The 12,424-nt window shown below is 38.5% G+C and overlaps 2 protein-coding genes across 4 annotated transcripts; one reads left to right on the forward strand and one right to left on the reverse strand.

Annotated features, from left to right (window-relative positions):
• Window positions 1-59: 59 nt before the first annotated feature.
• Window positions 60-6,197, forward strand: spata1 (spermatogenesis associated 1). Of its 3 annotated transcripts, none has more exons than XM_044361454.1 (12): window positions 60-1,037; window positions 1,162-1,268; window positions 1,811-1,928; window positions 2,148-2,201; window positions 2,607-3,030; window positions 3,565-3,730; window positions 3,833-3,893; window positions 4,221-4,338; window positions 4,420-4,545; window positions 5,021-5,196; window positions 5,530-5,643; window positions 5,845-6,197. In XM_044361454.1, exons 1-12 carry the CDS (start codon window positions 978-980, stop codon window positions 5,992-5,994), a joined length of 1,674 nt encoding a protein of 557 aa, XP_044217389.1. In that variant the 5' UTR covers window positions 60-977; the 3' UTR covers window positions 5,995-6,197. The 3 variants fall into 3 exon arrangements, with proteins under 3 accessions (XP_044217389.1, XP_044217390.1, XP_044217391.1); XM_044361455.1 differs by having other exon boundaries at window positions 5,545-5,643; XM_044361456.1 differs by having other exon boundaries at window positions 1,193-1,268; window positions 2,148-2,197.
• Window positions 6,198-6,282: 85 nt separating this feature from the next.
• Window positions 6,283-10,990, reverse strand: ctbs (chitobiase, di-N-acetyl-). The gene is made up of 7 exons (XM_044361459.1): window positions 10,728-10,990; window positions 9,209-9,347; window positions 8,787-8,995; window positions 8,497-8,668; window positions 8,308-8,405; window positions 7,179-7,340; window positions 6,283-6,796 (listed from the first exon to the last, which is right to left on the reverse strand). The coding sequence occupies exons 1-7, from the start codon at window positions 10,839-10,841 to the stop codon at window positions 6,608-6,610; spliced, it is 1,083 nt and encodes a 360-aa protein (XP_044217394.1). The 5' UTR covers window positions 10,842-10,990; the 3' UTR covers window positions 6,283-6,607.
• Between the last annotated feature and the right edge of the window lie 1,434 nt (window positions 10,991-12,424).

The raw sequence follows: 12,424 nt of genomic DNA on the forward strand, positions 1-12,424 counted from the left end.
GAAAGTTCAACTATGAACTGTTTTTGAACGTTATTTTCTATGGAAAAGGCGCCAAATGATAACGCTTACTTATTAATGAAAGTAGCCTATTTTAGCTCGGAAATTAACTCAATCACTTACCCCATAAACTCAGAGTAGTACGGGGGAAAATCATAGCTTTAACATAGCTCATGATTTGGTTATTTTATTTGCCGAAATGTGTCTTCTATATCTGTTTTGCCGATGTAGTTTATGTGGTCTCTTCCACTCTGTAATTCACATCGGAAACACGACTGAGTTTCGGAGAGGAAAAACAAAAAAGAAAAGGAAAATAACTAGAAAAACAATTCTCGTCTTACAGAATTACAACTGCCAGAGTACATGAACGTTACATCATTGAATAGAAATTGCGGCCTCTAGTGGTGAAAATGTGACAACACACTGTACCATGTGACAAGTGGTCTCTGAAATCGAGATAAAATCGTGACTGTTATCAATAAAATAGGTGAATTTAATTAAGTAGCATTAATTTGTATACAATATACTACAAAATAAAACGCAACAAATGTATTTATAATAGGCAATTCCTTCATTTCAAGTTTTTTAAAGCAAGAAAATGTAAAAGAAAAAAGCCAGTTGTAACTTTCACACTGTGGGGTAAAAACTAAGACAAAACAAAACACGCATTACTTCTTAAGGGTAAAAAAAACTATTATAACTGCATAACCAATCAAATTAATTAAATGCCAGTTGATGAGATAAGCGCCTTCTCCCTGCAGCAGTTGTCATCATCAGCACCAGAGCAACCAGTGCTGGCACTCTCATAAAAGAAACTCCACTGGCCGACTGACTGTGTCTGATTACACGAGATTGTTACTTAGCAGTAGCGCCTTCACCAGGCAAAAAAACAACAACAAAAAAACAAGGCCTCCTGCAAATAAACGTAACGGGAATCTGCTTCTCTCCGCTTCTTCGTATGCTGAACTGGACTGATAATAATGGAGCTTTCGTGTGAGTCAGTGAGATATCCTGAGGATAGAAGACCGACCAGTTGTAAGGTGAGAAAATGTATGCATCACAGAAGACAAATTTGTTTACTACTGGGATTTTGATGAAGCAAACATTTGCAGTCATTTTCAAGTTGTCAGATTTTTTTTTTCCAAATGTTTTTCATGTGTTTAGTTTGTGGAGCTTCATGTGCTTTATGTGCCAGATGACCAGTGGAATGTAAAGCTGAATAAAGTCCCCGCTGAAGCCATAGAGAGCTTCATATCTGCTGGCTTCATCAGGTGAAACTACTGGAAACGTTTGAATTTATTCATATCAAACTCAGAGGATGGCAAGAATTTGTACTGGATTGTAATGTAGCTGCATACATGCAAAGGTTACACATCTTCATCGTGAACAGATGGCTAAAAGACCAAATTTAAGACTTGCAGATCTCAGTGTTCATACATTTTAGTAAAGACAAAGGAGTGTTATCGTTGCAACATGTAAGCAAAATAATGTATTGCTGGTCAAGGTGGTATTATATACTGGTTTATTGGCTTGTTACGACTATAGAAATGCATCATATGAACTTTTTCTATATTAAACATGAACAGTCTTAATCTGCAAAGTAACCACAGCTGTCAGACACATTCAGTGTTATTTACCTATTATTCAACTGTATACTTATCATTTTCAGTATTTAGACTGTGATTGGTCCGACTAATCAAACTGTTCAGTGTTGGTTTCTCCTGTGTTATCACACTGCAAACATAATGTAAAACAAATAATCTTATGCATATGTATTGTTTTACAGTTCAGTTATCTAAAATCTTGTTGTTAGGGTTCATCCTGATATCACCTTGAAAACTCTGAGGAGTGAGCTGGGAGCTCTTCTTGGAGCCGAAAGGAGCATCGACAAATTCTCCTTCCTGAAATGTGTGGGGCGCAGTTTGGCTCTGGTGAGTGCAGCTGGCTGTTTAGTGCTGTTTTCTATAGCTGGTTGTGTTTCACCAGGCAAGACAGTAGAGAGAAACAATGCAGACAGTTTGATTAACAAGTTCACTATTCAAGCAGGCTACTCTAAAGGATGTAAAGCTTGTATGTGTGTGTGAGAGAGAGAAAACACAGTTTTTACTGCCTTGCTTCTTACAACAACCACATTTTCTCTGGTGTTACAGGTCAAAAGCAAACAGGAGAGGGATCTAAAAGTGAAAACATTCGCTCCACCGTATGTATGTAGAATCCAGATTCCATATTTGCACTGAACTTTTATTTTCCTAAAGTTGACAAGTGTCTCTTAGGCACGGTTTCATACGTACATATCACTGACAAAAAAATCAGTTACAATGTTATTACATTGTCTTACATTTTTAGTGAGATCTTATATAATGAAGAATAGTATTTCAGGTTTTTTAAAATGTCTAAAAACCCAAATACACTCTCGTGCTCTCAGTCACAGCAGTTGGATTACAAATGTATGTTTTTGCCGTGTTCATCCTCTACTTGTGTCACTATTAGCTTTAACTTTGTCCCAACATGTTGTTCTGAATTTCAGTTAAATTCTTGCAAATGTTCTTTGTTTATTAGATATCTTCAGTTGTCAGTACTGGTAATGTGTTGCCGTCTCTTGTCGGCAGGCCGCGCAGCCGGAGCTTTACCTGCTGCCTGCTGTGGAGAACGACAGCAGTGTTTACTCCCAGTCTCTCACCCCAGACACCAGCAGCAGCTCCTCAGACCACCAGACATATTACCCTCCCAAGACGTGCGGCCTGCCAGCAAGGACAAAGGAGCCTGTTAAATTCCCGCATATCACCCAGTGTTCCCATCAACCACCTCCCACCCCCAGCCTGGAAGAGGAGGACGAGAAGGAAGAAGAAGAAGAAGATGATGAGGAGGAGGAGGAGGGGGAGGAGGAGGAGCGAAGCTACAGCTCTTTGGAGGCAGAGGGAGAAAATGAAGCGGAGGTTCTCTCCTCCACCAAGCCTGACTGGGGAGAGCAGGAGCATTGCCCGAGAAAGTCACACAATGAAAGGGCAGCGCTGCCCATTTCACAGAATAAAGGTAAAAACGAAATACTCGTGCACTGAGGCAAGGAATGAATTATCCAGTTTAGTTGTACAAGTTCCTGCTCAGACATTTACCATTCATCTTGATGAGCTGTGTAGTTATCACATGTGATGAAGGAGCAAATTGCTAACACAGCCATTCTTGCACTTGTTTGGAGGCCTCCAGCCAACAGCTACACCCAAGCACAAAAAAATTGGAAATTTGAAAATGAAATAGCAATTCAGTGCAATTATCATTTTACCAAATGTCCTAATAGACGATTTAAGGTAACAGAGGGTCTTAGATAGGAATACAAACACAAACTGGTGTTTATGTAAGTTATATATGCATGATTTTATTTGTTTTATGGGAAAAAGGTCCATATTTTAGCTTCAAAATGATACTGGCATTGTATGATTTGGTACATCAGTGGAAAATGTTGCATCTTCCACCCAGCCTCTTCACAGTGGATTTTTTAGCATTTTTAAAAACAAATCTTCAAAATCTCTTATGATGATACTAAGCTCTTTATTTGGTTAATAACCACAGCTTTACGACTGTGTGAAGCTGATGCAGCTCGAGTGAAAGAGTTGCCAAAGGAAGAAGAGAGCAGCAGAAAGAAGAAACACTACCACAGACCAAACAGAGCGGCCAGAGATTCAGGAGTAGCCGAGTCCCTGGAGGACAGAGATTCAGGCTTGTCCCTCACAGACGGGTACTGTGTAGCCAGAACACAGAGCTGAAGCTTTACTGTGCACCATAGTTGTTCTCCACAGTGAATAATATGACAACTAATTATAACAGTGTCTGTTTGCAGGCTTGGGAAATCAAAAGATGCACACACATTTAAATCTACCAGGAATAAACCAACAAGTGAGGTAATATAAGACATTACATTACATCTGTATGTGTCAGCATTCTTTAACAGATCTCAGCATGTCTACTCCAGCCTTTTCTCGTCAACGTTAACCTTCAAGATTCACCTTCAAGGTTGTTCTGTAAAGTTTTACACAGGGCCTTTAAAACGAGCAGGGATTGATCAGTTTCTTACACAGTTATTTGGTGTAGTGATTAGTTCAAATTCCACTGCCAGCAGGTGGGTCCGGTGGAGTGTTTGAGGTATTTGAGGTGAACAAAGAACATGAATCCAGCAAGTCCATGAAAATCTATTCAGATGAATGTTGTATTTATTGCCTGTTTTTAAGGTGACAGAAAGTCTGGCTGTGTTGTCTCGGCCTGTTCGGTGTACTTCTCCACCTCCGGGTCTAGACCTGGCCTCGGCTGCACAGAAATCTGCTGCCTCTCCTATCTTTCAGACAAACAGTAAGCTGTCACTTTGTCACAGATACCCAGGATAAATAATCATTGTTTTTGAATGCAACTGACACAGTTTGTCTCTGCAAGGAGAGGAACTAATCGAGGAAATCAAGCTGGTTAGAGAGGAGAGAAAACAGCTGGAGTGGACGAGGCAAGAGTTGTTAAGAAAGGGGAAAGACCTGCTGGCCCAGAACAGACACCGCAGGAACCAAGGTGGGCAAAAAAATACCGTACAATAAAAAGCAAAATGTTATGTTAAAAATGTTGAATAATCAGAAGTTCTTCAATTTCCCAGCAAGGTGTGAACACATTTAACAGTCAATGAAGAACCCCTTTTGTAAATTGTTCCTGATAGTGCTGCCTTAAGATTTTCAAATATTGCAGCCAAAATTAGCTTTAGTCACCTTCCAAATCACTTTGGATAAACTCAGAGTGCCTGTTGGTTTAACTTGTTTAACCAAAAGTTTATATTTTTGGACAGTTTCACATGACAGTAATGATATAGAGTTCTTAAACACCCTTTAGACTTAATTATTCTAGTGCAAAACCTCTGACTGGTAGCTCAGTTTGGATAGCAGAAGGACCCCTGATGAATCCCCATTCCTATATCACAGTGCACAAAAAAGGTCAAAGTTGGCACAACTAACTGAATTTTGTGGCTGCTCTTTTCTTCCCCATGATCTTAAAGCACGTGACAGTTGGAAAAAGAAATATTTTGACACCAAGAAGGCCACAGCACCACTGGAGGACAATCTGAGAAATGTACGGCAAGACTTGGAGACATTTTACAACAAACTCTTGCACCAGCTCCACGCCAGAGACAACAGAGGCAAGCCAAGAAGGCAGGGCCGATCTTCTATAAAGGTAAAATCTAATTATTAGTTATTATATGTACTGTCTATATTACAAGGTAGGGAAAGTATGTCTGGTAAATAATTTCTCCAATGACTGCTTAACCTTTTTCTGCTTTTTACTCTGTAATAGATGGAGCCTCATTTTTATATAGTTACCAAAAACGTATAACGTTTGTATCACTGAGTGATATTTTGAATTGTCAATTGTGTGATGAATAGCTTGTTTCTTCAGCATGAATGATAGTGTAGTCAATAAACACATATCAAGCATTGTACAAACTATTTTCTGCAAGTTTTTTTCTCATCTTAAACCACAGAATTCATGTGAATAACTGAATGTGAGATTATGTGTTTTCAGAATGAGCTCATCATTCAGATCATGACAGAGAGCCATGAGATTGACAACCTGAAGAGGAAGGTAGAGGATGCCAAGATGAAGCTGGTAACAGAGATCAAAGTAAGATCAAAATGTTTTAATAACCAAAGATAAAATTAAAAAAAAAACGGCTGATGAATTAGTTGGTAAAGAGATATTTGAACATTATTTTTCATGAGGACAGTAGTCGTCACTCACTGAGCACTTGAGGGTAAGTCAGTGTTTGTTGTGGAATATACTACATTCACTTACCATGTTATTTTTCCATGAATGGCTGTGTAGTTGAGGAAACAGGCAGCCACAGAGTTGAGGGCGCTGAAGGCTGAGCTGGCCCAGAAGAAGAGCCAGTCATCTCATCCTGGACCTGTGGCCTCTCTGGGCTTTCGAAATACCACACGGGACAAACCACAAGTTCAAAGTAGCTCCATCTAGTTCAGTATGAACAAAACTGTAAACTGTTGTCTGGCATTTCTATGCTGGGACAAATGGATTCTGCTCTGGCAAATGTTTCAGGAGAGTAAATGAAAAATGACTTTAAGTGACTGAAAATTTATGTTTGTTTTTTATTCTTTTATTATCTTTTCAACATGGCTGTTTTGTACCCGAGTTTTGTTTTTTGGTGTCTGATGTTTGATCCTCAGGTGCTTTAAGCTTGTTGCTGATAGAAGAAAGCTAAAACTAAAATGTTTAACTGGCTGTGTAACTTCAATAACTGACAAATTTATCAGAAAATGTTTTATTTATGAAAAATAAAGTGCACAGATTTCAGTAAGCTCAATATCAGTCAATCAAAAAAAAAGCTATTTGTGTTCATCACATTAAAAAGATCATCCTTTTCAGAGAATCACAGTCATTTCATTTAGCCCAGTGGAATGTCTACATTCAAAGACAACAGCAATAAAAGCCACAATAAACTCCGAAGTGCAAGTATGCATCCCCAAAGTCGCACCCCGTTACTGCTACAAAGGGATATATTGACTTAGCAACAAACAGCAGTGGGTTCAGGGGTGGTGTACATTTCTGCAGCGGTGTAAGTGTATCCCAGCTAGCATCCTAAGAGGGCATTCCACATCATTGCGGTCTGCTGCTTGGCGACAGGATCATCGCTGTAGTCCAAGATGTTTCCATTCCACATGCCAATGCCCCTCAAACCTTTAGATTTCACCAAGTCCGCCTTGGGACAGATACTCTCCGGGTCGTCATACCAAACCTGGTGAATCTTTCCTTCCTGGTCCTGAGGAAAATGCAGGTGATTGACAAGAAAATGAGAACGGATGATGGCACCAACTTGTGGTAAAACCCTCCCTGAAGGCGTTCAATGGGAATGTTTTATTGCTGTTTCAAAGGGCGATTTGTTTTGTTTGGGAAGTGACATTGTGGTAGCTCGGGTGGACGCCAGCACTCCAGATGAATAGCTCTCGCTGAAATGCCTGCCTGATTTGTTGAAGTGTAATTTATTGGGACTTTGGAGATAATAGTCAAGCTGACAGAAAAACAAATCATTCGCTAAAGGGGTTCCCACTTTGTTACAACAATGCCACATCTTACTCAAACATATTTGGATATTTTTAACCTAATTAAAACAGGATTAAGACTTGAAATATAAGTTTACCTACCTTGTAATTGAAGTAGGGAGCCTGCTGCTTGCTGTCCCACAGCCTGCCGGACAACGAGCTTTTGACCTGCTGCATGATCCAGCTGTATTTTTTCTGTATTCCAGCTGCATCGCTGCAAGGGACTCCACGGAAAGGGACTTTGGGAATAAAACATATTCCCTCCTGGTATAGGAGAAGACATGAATGACTATCTGTATTTACACTTCAGAGAGAACAATACCATAAGTATAAATAATAGCAGTAGTGTGCTTTGGATTTAACAACACTTGGAGGACAAAAATATAAAACATTTCAGATATATGCTAGGTAAAGAAATGAGACATGGGGAGAAAAGGCTAAAATAAAGTGTGTACTGTTTAACTGTGGATAGCTTTAAGTAATTTCACTGTGAATATTGTGTCATTGCATTTCTTATTTAAGGCATAGCAAGTTCATTCACATAGTATATTTCAAACACAAAGGCAATTAAAATGCAACAAAGAATGAGGTGTTTTTTCTTATTGTCAACAAATCCCATAAAAGACCAAAAATAACGTCTTAGTCCGTCTCTCAGTGCTTTCCAACTTTCCTACCCTCCCAATGGCTCTCAGCCCCGAGCCTGTTTGTTCCTCCTGAAAATGTAAATCTTAAAAAACGGGTCACAAATATATTTTGGTTTCCTTTTCAAAAAAAAGGTTTAATAATAGTAAAACAGCTGGGCACTGTAGCTTTTAGCAAACATTAGTCAAACAGGAGTAAGTAGTGCATTTCTAGGGGACTATTTTCAGATGCACATGAATACACATTTTATGTGTTGGTGAGTAACTGACAGTATATGGGGGATTGAATTAAAACAAACAAACAGCGCCTGTGTTCATCGTAATATAATGTCACCCGGTAAAACAGTGGCTCACCAATCACCAGTGTTTCTAATAAGTTTTTGGACAATAATGGAGCTCAGAGGCACAGAGGAATAATATTTATCAGGTTTTGGATGCACAGACAATACCAATACTGCAGGTTAGCAGTTCATTTTTAGTTTTGGTCATGGGATTTATTGACAAGAAGAAAAATTAAGAATATCATCAAAATGATCCTTTGAAAACGTGCAAAAACAAACATTTAAACTGTGTAGCATTTAAATACTTACCTGGGAAAGGTTGAGGCATGGGTAGTCATAGCCGTACCATGGCACACCCATCACCAGCTTCTTTGGATCAATATTCAGATTCAAATACTGATCATAGGCTGGAAAGACAGACAAACATCTATTAATAAAGAGGTCATTAGTAGTGAGCTGATTTCTACTCACTTGTTACCACACAACTAGTAAACAAACCATTGAGTGTTTGAGAGAACGGAGCATTTGCCATTGCGATACAGTCCCCCGTGATCTGGCTCTGCTCATCATAGGACATCACAAACAGCAGGTCGCAGGATTCGGCGATGGTGACGTAATCATAGCAGCGCTTGTCGATACATTTAGGTGACCAGGCAACATCGAATGAGACCTAGAGATCAGGGTTAGGCAGGTTAGGGAGGGCTTATTAGACTTTATGTACTGTCAAGCCTGCTCCTGTTCAGAGTGATATTGTCAAAACATTTTTTATTTAACATATTTTATTTCACCTGAGAACCTGGGATCTCCCTGTGGAAAGCCTCAGTGGTCTCTTTGACCAGGTTTGTCAGAGCAAGGTACTCTGGCGAGTCCTGTTCTACTGCTTGTTCAATGTCTATGTTGATCCCATCCATAAACTGACTCTTGGCCAATTTGACCTTCTCCGTTATCCACGCCGTCCTGTTGTCTTGGTCCACAATGTACGAGAGGCGAACATCACCTTTTCTCATCAACATTGAAAAAGAGAGATGATGACAACAATGAGAACAATGAGAACAATGAGAACAATGAGAACAATGAGAACATGAACTGTTGACTGAACAAGCAAGAAATAGGATAAAAAGTGACTCTTTAGCTCTTAAACTTTGTAAATTAAAGTAAGAACAAACAACTAAACTCAGTCAAATGACTTCATTCTGTTGTGAAGTCCTACCTTTGAGGACTACCCGCGCTCCTTTGGAATGAGCATAACACATGAGTTCAGCATCATATTTTCCAAATGTTGCCACTGTCGTCACCATGCTCCAGTTGTAAGACTTCCATGTCTTTCCGCCCACATCAAAAACAAACACCTGGACACAGAGAGAAACACACAGAAACGTGAATGTAGGATTACCTGCTCCTATTCATACTTAATAGTATCCCTGTGCATTTTTTATTGATAAATTCACAAAAAGGAAACATGTGAGACGGAGCAGCGGGGGGAGGGGTCAGTCTCACTTCTCTTTATCTGACCACAAACTTTGTTAGCCGCTAACAGGCAAAGATGACAGCCCGGTTTTACATCTATTCACACCCCATTTACTCTCAGTTAGGCCAGTTTTGTCGATACATTTAGCTTGTCCAATTATTCTTTCTGCAGTTGGAAACATGGTTCACATGGTCATAAAAATACTCGAAAATTACATAAAATTTGAAAAATGTGCTCCAAAATATTTCCACAACCTTTTTTCAAAATGTGGAATAACAAGTTTTGGAAAATTCATTTTTTAAATAGAGATACAATGGATGAAAGCATGTTTTATATGCAGTATTCTAGGACCCTGAACATGTTTCTTTGTTTGTGTGCAAATAAAATGTTACTAAATGAAGTGTGTAGGCTATATAAACTTGAACACTTCCTGAAAAAAAAGACTTTGAGGAAACTTCATCACGAATACATTTACAGCTACAAAGGTGATGTTAGTTACATTGGGTTGAATAACAATAGACATTTCTCAGTGCAGACATTTAAACTCACAACAAAAACACAGGTGAAGCTCATAACATTAACAATGGCTCCATTCAGAGGTGACAGTAAACCAAACCAGTGCACAATATCAAACTGTCTCCTGTCAGATTTGTCATCTATAAAATATTCAACATAGATATTTGCACAGCTACAGAATGGGTTGTTAACTATGACTTTCATATGTGAGTGTTGAATCAACACGAGACTCTGAATAAGAGGCAAAATGTACCCAAAAAGAGGAACCCTCCCTTGAAAATGACCCCACCATAAAGCAGAGAACACACAGCCAAAGAGGATAAAGAGGAACAGTATTTTTAAACTGAAACTTACATTAAAAACATGTGATCCATTTTGATTTATTGCTATGCAGCCAATACATTTATAGAAGTGTTAAGAGTGGCGATTTTTCAAAATGTTCTTTAAACTTTTGAAGTCGTTTGTCATGATGTGTTTTAATTCATCAATTCATCAATTCATCATTGATCAGGGTGAAGTATTTTGATGCTAAGAGCTCAGTAGAGTTGTCAATAATAGTTATATATTTACAGCATGGAGCTCCAGCAGCAGCTTTGACACTAGTCTGTTCACACATATGTTCCCTTATTTACTGCTACTACTAATTACCGGCAGCTTTGAGACAGTAAGCAGGGTGTTAAAGCACTAAACTGAACAGTTATGTGTTGATGATCATATCTGGTTGTAGGTTGAACAGTTTAACTACCTCAAAGTCTCTCTCTTCGTGTATCTGCTGACACAGCTCGGGTCTCTCACACGGACAGACGCTGGCACCGCACACCACGATGACCGAAGATACAAACACAAGAAACCAGGTCATTTTGGGGGGGCGGTGGGGGATCAGGAGGTCGTTTTCAAACCGAATAGGACTTCTCAAAAACAGTCGGTCTCTGAACTGTCAACCATGGAAGTACAAATCACATTATCCGCTTCGTTTCTGTACGGGGGCCGACAGGGGACAAACTTCATCCAGTCAGCGAGGTTGTTGACCAGAAGTACATCGAAGTATTGCCACAGAAAAAAAAAAACACTTTCATTGAGAGTTTGTCATCTCAGGAGGATTTTTTTAAATCAAAAATGAGCTCCAAATGTTGAACTCTGACTTTCTTTTAAAAGTTGCCATTGACATTGGCTAATGCAACAAATTCTATGATGTCAAGCATGATAAAGGGCTTTCTATGCCTGGAAAACACAAATCCATACCATAGCAGCCTACAGGAAAGATAAAGACTGTTTTGTTTTGTTTTGTTTTGTTTTGTTTTGTTTTGTTTTGTTTTGTTTTGTTTTGTTTTGTTTTGTTTTGTTTTGTTTTGTTTTGTTTTGTTTTTTGTTTTTCAGAAAATAAGTACCAAGTGTCATAATCACTGCACAGTGCACAGACTTACAGCACAATTAATTCTGGGAAAGTGAGTGTCTTCCTGCATGTTGAACAGCATTGCATTTACCACCGATCTATTAAAAACTTCAGTTTACGGTTTTAAATTGCTCAACATAAAGGTACAGAAATGTTTTGCATCACTTGCAATTAGTTAAGTTTGATTTAGGCTAAAACAATTTGACATTTTGACATTTTTGACATTTTAAAAGTAGTTCACCTGTGCAGACCATGTGGCATCCTTCACGGCTGAAGTTAATATGGTCAATATTCTTTAAGACATATTTCTTATAGATTGTACTGAAGTTAAGGGGGGAACCACATTTATATAGAAATAATATAGTCAATACATTTTTCAAGTAGGCACTTTTCAAATTAGGGCCTTAGTAATTTGCCAAAAACATACATACATACATTTCTTACATACATTTCATTGCTTTTCATTTCTTTGACTTATGTCTGTCCGAACTAATATTAAATGTTTCCCAACAAACTAAATGCCATTTTATGTTTTGTGGGGAGAAGTAGAAAAAAGAAGAAGAAAATGTTTTGACTTTAAATTACTATAAATGGGTTATATAGCACATGCGTTTTGCTTCAAACAAGTGAATCCTATTGGATTATTATTTTTGGAGCATGTGGTAAAGTTAAAGTATACTGTATAATGTACAGAATGTATAAAGGCTGTTAAGGCTTTGCTGCAGGTGATTCATTGGTTTTAAAAAAGCAGCAACAATCAGTTTATCCATCTAATCAATGCACAGCGTCAGAAATTGCATTCAACTGTTCTTCATTTTCTTCTCATCCTAGTTTTATGTTTTTCTGGACAGTTGGTAGAATCCTTTGCACACTGACATTTGTGGTGTCTTGTAAACCCTTGCTGGCTGGGCATAATTCTATGGAGGACATATTAATGTTTAAGGCAAGGCAAATTCATTAACATAGCACATTTCATACCCATAGTGCTTTACAGAGCACACAGGCAAAAGCACAAAAAACAAATGATAAAAACAATAAAAGCACTCGAG

The sequence above is a fragment of the Thunnus albacares genome, chromosome 9 (assembly GCF_914725855.1).
Source record: "Thunnus albacares chromosome 9, fThuAlb1.1, whole genome shotgun sequence".
Taxonomy (NCBI): domain Eukaryota; kingdom Metazoa; phylum Chordata; class Actinopteri; order Scombriformes; family Scombridae; genus Thunnus; species Thunnus albacares.

Coding starts and splice junctions, on each gene's coding strand:
- spata1 (XM_044361454.1), top strand. CDS start 978: ATGGAGCTTTCGTGTGAGTCAGTGAGATATCCTGAGGATAGAAGACCG. Junction 3,894..4,220: donor GGAATAAACCAACAAGTGAG/GTAATATAAGAC, acceptor CCTGTTTTTAAG/GTGACAGAAAGTCTGGCTGT. Junction 5,197..5,529: donor AGGGCCGATCTTCTATAAAG/GTAAAATCTAAT, acceptor ACTGAATGTGAG/ATTATGTGTTTTCAGAATGA.
- ctbs (XM_044361459.1), bottom strand. CDS start 10,841: ATGACCTGGTTTCTTGTGTTTGTATCTTCGGTCATCGTGGTGTGCGGT. Junction 9,348..10,727: donor ACGAAGAGAGAGACTTTGAG/GTAGTTAAACTG, acceptor CTCTGTGTCCAG/GTGTTTGTTTTTGATGTGGG. Junction 8,669..8,786: donor GGGAGATCCCAGGTTCTCAG/GTGAAATAAAAT, acceptor CCTGATCTCTAG/GTCTCATTCGATGTTGCCTG.